Source organism: Brassica napus, unplaced genomic scaffold (assembly GCF_020379485.1).
Source record: "Brassica napus cultivar Da-Ae unplaced genomic scaffold, Da-Ae ScsIHWf_955;HRSCAF=1350, whole genome shotgun sequence".
Lineage (NCBI taxonomy): Eukaryota > Viridiplantae > Streptophyta > Magnoliopsida > Brassicales > Brassicaceae > Brassica > Brassica napus.
The window spans coordinates 40,987-49,258 of NW_026016989.1; the positions used below are offsets into that span (position 1 = coordinate 40,987).

The window sequence follows — 8,272 nt, forward strand, 5'->3', positions numbered from 1 at the left end:
TTAACATAAAAATATTAATAAAATAAGCTAAGAACATAAAATTATGTCCGTCCAATAATATTGCTCTTAGAAGATGAAAAGAACGTGAGTAAATAATAATTAATTACTACAGTAAAAAGCAAAATATTGAAAACTCCAAAGAAATAATAAAAAGGTGTATGTTGGTTTCATGGGGTTCAACAAATATAACACTATAATTAGATTTTGACCCGCGCTTTCAAAGCGCGGATTTATTTTTGTTTTTTTTTCAATTGACAAATATTTAGTAAATGTCATATTTTCATATATTTGTGTTTTATTTCATAAAAGACTTAAAAATTTTATCTTTATTTATCGTATTTCATTTTAAATGACTATTTATGTTAAAAAATTAAACTTTATTTTTTTAATGAATTAAGTTGGTATAACTCTGATAAATTAATTTTATTATGGGGTTAATATTTTAATTAAAAATTATATACTTTTAATAAAGATTTATACTTTTCAATAAAAAAATTCAATTATTTTTATGAATGCTTAAATTATATTAAGAAAAGAAAAAAATAATAATTAAGAATAGTTGAAAAAAAATTATTTGAACTTGGACTCAATGGCCCAAAGGAAAAAAAAAGTGAGAATTGAATCTGATTTTTTAATAGGCCCAAATGGCCCAAGAGAGATTTGATTTGGGGTGGATCCAAGAATAATGATCCAATATAGATTTGTTATTAATATTACTTAATTGCCATTAATGAAACATCCAATCTATACTATACTAAAAGGCAAATATAAGCCATGGAGAGGGTGTCCACGTAGGATAGAAAAATCAACCAATCAGAGAGCCCGAAATTGCCACGTCATTTCATTTATTTTTTCGTAAAAAATGAAAAACAATGCGAAGGAAAGGATCGAACCCGGATTATTATGACATTAATATAGGACAGTTACCACTAAGCCATTGAAACTTTCTTGAACACATATACAAGAATCACTAAGTATGTAATCACAAATTCTTATGTACAATTACAATAATATGAATTCAACTTTCAAGACTCCAATACTTTGTTTTGTAAAAAAAAATAAGTAAGTGACTAAGCTAATATATTCTTTGAAAGTGTGAGAATATTGAAAAATATGAAAAAGCATAGATTTTTGTTTTCGTGACAAATTTAAGAATTTTGTAAAAGTAAATTTAACATATAAATTTCCGTGACAAATATGAAAAAGCATAGATTTTTGTACAATTTTGACAAAACAACTCAAAACATAGTTCTCTAATGTCTTAATAAAATATTATTTAAGGGTGCAATAATTAAATATATCAATTCAATAAATTTTGTAATTTATAGACAAAACAATAACACAACAAATTTTGAAACATTTCAAATTTTGAAACATTTGTTTAACCTAACGATTTCTTTTCATGAGAATCCAACTGAACAAGATAAAAAAAACAATTAGATTTACAAATATTTAATTACCATTTTATTCAATTTTGATTAATTTCAAATTGTAATAATGTATCTTTTTGAAATTACAAAAAATAATGTTCTTTCTTTATTACACTAGCATTATATATAGATTCTATATACACAAATAAATATAATATAACAACATAAGATTGCTTTCTCCGATTCATATGAAAACTTTTTAAGTTATCCACCAAAGCAAATTAATTAAATCAATCAAATTGTTAGAATACAACAAATTAATATATAATTTTATTTTAAATTAAATTATTTAAAGGTGTATTTTCATTAAAAACAAAATAATAAAAGAAGCTTAATATGAAAAAAATCTTAAATACAAAAAACTCTAAAAATTGACAAAAAAACTAACAAAAATTAAACTATGATATCACTTGAAAGTTTCTTAGACAATATTAATAAAATATTTTAGCGATAATTAGACAAATTTGATTTTTTTTGCCAGCCAAAATTTTATTATTAATTAGCATCAATTATTTCAAGATGTTTAAGAATGGATGGACAAAAAAAACTAGGATGGACATAAATGATATATGAACTATGAATAGTACTTTGTAAAACTGACTTAGATAACACATATGCACATCCATTTCCAGTCCTTTTTGATGCCTAAATTCAATTACTTTAGAGTGGTTATTCCACAAAGAGATCGTATAAGATATTGTTTTGATATTCAGATTTGTTTCTTGACTTTTAAGAAGATTGATAACTGTAAAATGTCTTCTTCGAATATAATATGTCTATAACCGAGTCCCCAACATGAGACAAGGTTGTTTAAAAAGTAAATAATTTTATTTTTCTTATATTAAAAATATAGTTATTCATCTATCACATATATCTATGCAAATATGCGAATCAAGTACAACAATCAAACAACATAATAATTTTCACAAAGAAAATTTAAAAAAATATTTATGTTATATAGTCTTATTTTATATTCTTTAAATAATGTAATACAATATTATACATTATTTTTTTAGAATTGAGAAATACATATAATATCTTATCCGCGCGTAGCGCGGTTAAAAACTCTAGTGTTAGTAAAGGAAACATGTCCCTAAGATAATTATGACAATAAGATCCTGCTTTAATAGTATAGATTTAGAAGAAACATTATAAAAGCATCTTCATCTGTGTGATGACTTTTAAAAACTGTTAAACAAAAAGTACTAATAAGTTAACAAATTATAATTGTAAAGTTATTTAAAATGATTTGTACATATTTTCTTATAAGTTTTGAAAATTTCATCTTATATTTCTTCAAAAATTTTATATAATAAAGAGAGAAAAAGCGAATAGTTTCTTTGAAAGTGGTGGGTCACTACCCCCATCATTGATGCTTCGAAATCTTGTTTTGCAAAAAAAAAAATATATATATATATATAAAAAAAAAGAGGAAAAGCATATATTAATCTCCATTAAAGAAATAGTTTATTAATGAAAATGATCAAGAATACTTCAATCAAACATTGTCCATGAAGGCCAACCTACAAGACTGGCCAGTTCTCATACAAAGACACTGAAATTATTGTTTAAATAAATAAAATTCAAATTTGAAGTAAAAAAGGAAGACGCTCGTAGGTCATGCACCTTGTTTTTTTTTTGTAATCTAGAAGTTGTAGTTCTCGTCTTGGTCAAAGAGCTTATCATCGTGACAACATGCGAAGCTCATGTACTTCTCCATGGGACGGTGGCAGTCGAAGCAGTTCATCTTCTCCGGAATACGACCGCTCCGAGCAGTGATGTGGAAATCAAAGTGGCTGCATGGTTTCCCGGTTTCCCGGAGAATCTCGTCGTGGTGGTGGTCGTACATTGCCTTGGTGTAGCCTTTGGTGGGAACGTGAGTTTTCCAGGTTCGGTCGTAAACGGTCAAAGTCCTCTCAATGGCACCGTGAGTTATCATCACTATCTCAGGTCCTTTGCTCAGCAGTGCCCATCCTCCGAGCTTGTCGTAGCTTAGTATCTTTTTGATTCCTTGCATCACCTAATTGATAAAATTCACGTAAAACACACACACGAAAAAGAAAAAAAAAGCAATCAAACCCTCTAGGTTAGTAATAGTACGTACCTCGTCGTGATCATCAGCTTTGCCGAGTTGAATCTTGGAGTAGAGCATGCTCTCGAGCCTAGCCCAGAAGAACCACATCAATGCAGGCTCGGCCCAGCTATGACTCAGATTTTCAGCCCTGACGGCTTCACTGATCCGCCTGATATGTTCCCTGTGGCTGTGGTTACGTTTACCAACATAAGCCATCTCCAGCTTCACGTTGGAATCTTTGGCCGTTGCTTTGGCCGCCATTGTGAACCTTCTTATCCAGTCCAAGTCATCTCCTCCGTACAAGAATATGTAATTTTCCGGGTTTATCTGTAAATCAAATCGTCTCATTTTGCATCCTACTTCCAAACACATATATTTCTTATAGATTTGAGACTGCGGTGTCAAAAATGGAAAATTTAATATTAGGTCAAAGCAGAGTCTTGATTAAATAAATTACCCAATTGAAAATGACAGAGTCGATGCCATCAACGATGAGGTTAAGCGTGAGGGTCTCCCTCCTCCAGAGCTCTTCCTCACGAGCTCTAGTGAAAGGGAAAGCTTCAGTCCCCCAAATCCAGATCATGTGAAGCGCGTTGAGACTAGCCTCGTTGCCTTGTGGGTCAAGCACTACGAGTATTGGCTTGTTCATGAAATGCCATCTCTCTCTCATAAACTCCACCACATGTCTCTCTATCAGCTTTGGACTATCCACTGTGTACCATGGCATAGGCTCACGGAGAGCCTCAAATTTATTCTGCAGACTCGGATATCTTTCATAATCTTCGATAGGATCCACTATCGGAACCCACACAACCTCGTAAGGCATATGGCTCTTACCATCTATTCCCTGCAAGTTCCTCCTCGACTCTGTGTATATTTGCTCGAAAATCGATAGCTCGTCTTCCAATATGTTGAGGTCCGAGATGAGAAGCAACACTGTCTTCCTCCTCAACACATCCAAGTGAACCTACAAGATTCTTACGAGATTAGATTGCATGCATGCATAGCATTAATTAATGGGCTTGTATGATGATAATAATAATAATAGAAAGAAACCTTTCTCTTGGTCGAACCATCTTGCAGTGGTGTGGTGTGGTTTTTGGGATGAACCAAGGCCGTGAGAATCTTCATGTTATCAATGTGAGTGGTGTCGAATAGAGAATGCAACATCTTTAAGGATTCTGAGCTCCTCTGCTTCTCTGTTAAATTCATCATCTCTTTATTTGTCAGCAAAAAGAAAGAGAGTGTATTGATTTTGAGACCGTACTACAAACCTATGTGGCGGTAGCAAAGCCTCAAGGTCTCAGCAAGATGGTCATGAATGTTCTTGAGCTTGTTAGCTAACATGGACGTTTCCCATGAATCCATTTGAGTGTTCATCATCCTGGTTAAGTAAAAGTTAATATCGTTATTGAGGCGCACAACTCAAGGAAATAAAAGATAACTAGCTAGATAGATATAACAACTAAACAAAAAAAAAGTCATCATCTTACTCGTGTCCCATGGCAGTGATCATGTTGATCTGAGAAATGCAAGCCACGATGCTTCTTATGGTCCAATAAACAGCGATTGGGATGGTAGAGATGATTCTTGATAGATGAGGATCCTCCAGTGTAATGTAGCGATCAGGTAACTCGCTGAGTTCCACTACACATGCGGTGACGCTCTTCATCTCACGGATGAGATCATTGAGCCCATGGGATACCGACTCTAGGGTCACTCTGTTCTGAACAGGGACGAGCTTTAGCATAGCTAGGGACTTAGCGAGCTGGTTCTTTGAGTGGAACTGAACCAGAAGCCAGAATTCTCCGTAGTTCAACGCAAACGCGGCTAGAGTCAGGACCAGCTTCCCGTGCCAGTGGAAGCTCGAGAGGTGTTCAAACACTGACATTGTTATTTCATGTGCGTCTGATCCCGTCAGAGACTTGTAGGCTATCTGCAATAAGAACAACAGTGATGGCCTTTTATTGCTTGGTCTACAAGCTAGGTTGTAAATTAGGTTTTGGTGGTTATGTGTACAACAACATCACATGTACATGGTATGGTTAAACTTGGATTTCCAAATCGAGATAATTAAAGCAAAATATGTTATAAACTGATGAGTTTCATATATATCATGAAGTCTACCGACATTTTCTAAAATGAAGTTATACCTCACAGGCGACGCGATCGATCGCGTATGAGACGCTATCAAGAACGCTCATCATGCTTGATTGCATCAGTTTATCCTCCGTAGGCAACGGGAGCATCTGCGAGTTCAAACAAATGCTTAATAATTTATATCACAGGAATAAAGCAATGACATATATTTATTCATGCATGCGTGTATATGTATACTAACGGAGGCGTTGGAGTCGTCGGAGTCAAGAGTGGCACGATCGAGAATATCTTCAACGAGAGAGAGAAGGCCACGCACTTGGACTTCGCGAGCATCAGGGGAGTGTGTTTGTTGGATGAGTTTCAGCATCATGCTTTCGTCCGATGACATCGTTAGTCCCCCGGTCGACGTCGCTGGTACCATCTCTGTCGTCCTCGGAGTTTTACCATCTCTACTGCTGTGGCCCGCTAGTTGCTGAGCGTGCTGGGACTTTATCAGTGACTCCATTCTTTTTAAGAGACTTGAGAAGAAGAAGAAGAGGCAGTTTTGACTGTTGTGTGTGTTCTCTGAGGCTAGCCATTAAATACTCGATTTTCCTACCTTACTTACCATTGTTAATTGGGTATCAACTTCTTTGCTTCTGAAACAATTTAATGAAATCTACAAGAATATATACCTTTTTGGTGGCTTATTGTAGAAGAATGGTTTTAGAATTAATGTAGCGACCTTCTACGCTACTACTATGAAGTAAGTACTCCCTCCATTAAAATCCATGTTTTTTAAAAGAAAAATCATTACTAATTTGTATTATTAAAAATTGTAAATTTTAAGAGAATTAATCAAATTATTCTTGATTTAATTTTATTAAAAATTGATATTTGGATAAAGTGATGTATCTATGGTAATATTTTATGTTTTTTTTTATTATATGTGAAAAAAGCCTAAACCAACACATTAACGATCGATGATCACTGGACTACAATTGAGTTTTTAGAGTTTTATTATACGAAGAGATGTTTAAAAAAAAAAAGCTTACTACTAAGAGATATTGATCGAGAAAAAAACCTAGATCACTTTTTGTTTGCTACTTTGCTTTGATTCTAATGTTACTTCCCCTCACGCCATAGAGTTTTATGGATTCTGTCATTTACTTTTAGGTACTTTATATCTATTCGTATGTCTCACTAAATATAATCAAAGAGTAAACAAAAGGCTTTGAAGTTGGATTCTTTGCTCTGATTTGGGTAAAACTATGGAGTATATAGGATAAGGTGCTAAAAAAAGAAGCAAAGCTAGAGTATCCAAGAATATATATACGAATCAAATGCTTTTTTTTGTGTTGCAATCCTTTTTCTAATATTGATTTTTGGTATCGAAAATAAATGTTACTGAAATTTAATCGAAAATAAATGTTACTGAAATTTAATCTGCATGACTTGTTGTCGTTCTTTTGTATCAGTCGGCTTTGAACTCTTTTGTATGCTACTTTCAGTTGTTAATTTTAATTTACAGATGACAGAAAAACTAACTTGTTGTCGTTCTTTAACTTAATTTTAGCACAAACTTTTGTAATTTGGACTGAATTTGAACAACAATTTCTATATACGTAACGAATGAATGTTTCTTCATACTTTCGTCTTCAATATCTTATCCTAATCTGAAGCTACACTTATAACTAAACTAGTATACTACCCCGTACTACGTACAGGAAAATAATTATTGATTTATTATGTTAAAAATAGTATGATTTGTAGCAAAATTGATTGTCAGATGTTAATTTCCATGTATTGTAATATTTGTAGATAATGCTTGCGTTCTATAATAATCACATTTGAGAATTTTCTTCTCCATTAAGAGCTAGTTTTCTTTTATCTATAAATTAATAACAAAGCCCTTCATTTAGTTCAATTTAATTGTGTGACCATAAAAATCAATTTTGATTTTACATGAAATTTAATTTGAACAATTAATTAAAGGATTGTTTGGATGAAAATATGATATTTTAACTATGCTGTAAAATAAATACTAAGAAGAATATTACATAATTTAGGTATTATAATTAATTGACCAATATATAATATAATATTATAGATGTAAACAGAATAGCCTCGACCAGTACATGCTTATATATATATATATATAAACTACCCATGATATTTGTCATTATATAAAATACTATTGAAAATTTATCAATCTTAAGAGTTTTCAGCATTGTTTGATAGTTAAAGAGCAAAGAGAGAAAAGAAAAAGAAAATACTAATCAAGGTTTTGCATCTGACATATTAATCAAATCATGAGCAGCACGTGGATTGAGATCTCTTGGTAAATTGGAGTCCATCTTCTCATCCATTCTTCATGAACTCTCATCAACTTTAATCGGAACATAACTCTAAAACAAAAAAAGAGATGAAATGGTGTTGCCAGCTTCTTCATCTTCGGTTGTAGTGGAGCCATTTTGGTTTGAGGAAGAACCATTCCTCTGCAAGAAAAGTAAAAATATAGAAATGAATCAAAATTACACAACAAAAAATAATCTAATGTTGAGAATAAAAAAAAGATTCGGTACTAACTCATTTCCTAAACAAAAATAAACTGGTTGGCACCACCAATCAATGGATACCAAGGTATTTCCCAAAGCCATCTATAACTTTCACTTATGTTTTTTTAAAT

At 32.3% G+C, this 8,272-nt stretch overlaps 1 protein-coding gene across 1 annotated transcript; it reads right to left on the reverse strand.

The window, feature by feature from the left end:
• Positions 1-2,874: 2,874 nt before the first annotated feature.
• Positions 2,875-6,172, reverse strand: LOC106436522 (protein SIEVE ELEMENT OCCLUSION B). Its single transcript, XM_048775627.1, has 8 exons — positions 5,846-6,172; positions 5,658-5,753; positions 4,998-5,440; positions 4,779-4,888; positions 4,561-4,703; positions 3,962-4,471; positions 3,535-3,831; positions 2,875-3,450 (listed from the first exon to the last, which is right to left on the reverse strand). Exons 1-8 carry the CDS (start codon positions 6,107-6,109, stop codon positions 3,076-3,078), a joined length of 2,238 nt encoding a protein of 745 aa, XP_048631584.1. The 5' UTR covers positions 6,110-6,172; the 3' UTR covers positions 2,875-3,075.
• Positions 6,173-8,272: the final 2,100 nt, after the last annotated feature.

Bases quoted from the DNA above. Each gene is read 5' to 3' on its own strand.
- LOC106436522 (XM_048775627.1), bottom strand. From the start codon at position 6,109: ATGGAGTCACTGATAAAGTCCCAGCACGCTCAGCAACTAGCGGGCCAC. The intron at 4,472-4,560 runs GTTTCTTTCTAT...AGAATCTTGTAG, and splicing joins ATGGTTCGACCAAGAGAAAG to GTTCACTTGGATGTGTTGAG. The intron at 3,451-3,534 runs GTACGTACTATT...TTTATCAATTAG, and splicing joins AAGCTGATGATCACGACGAG to GTGATGCAAGGAATCAAAAA.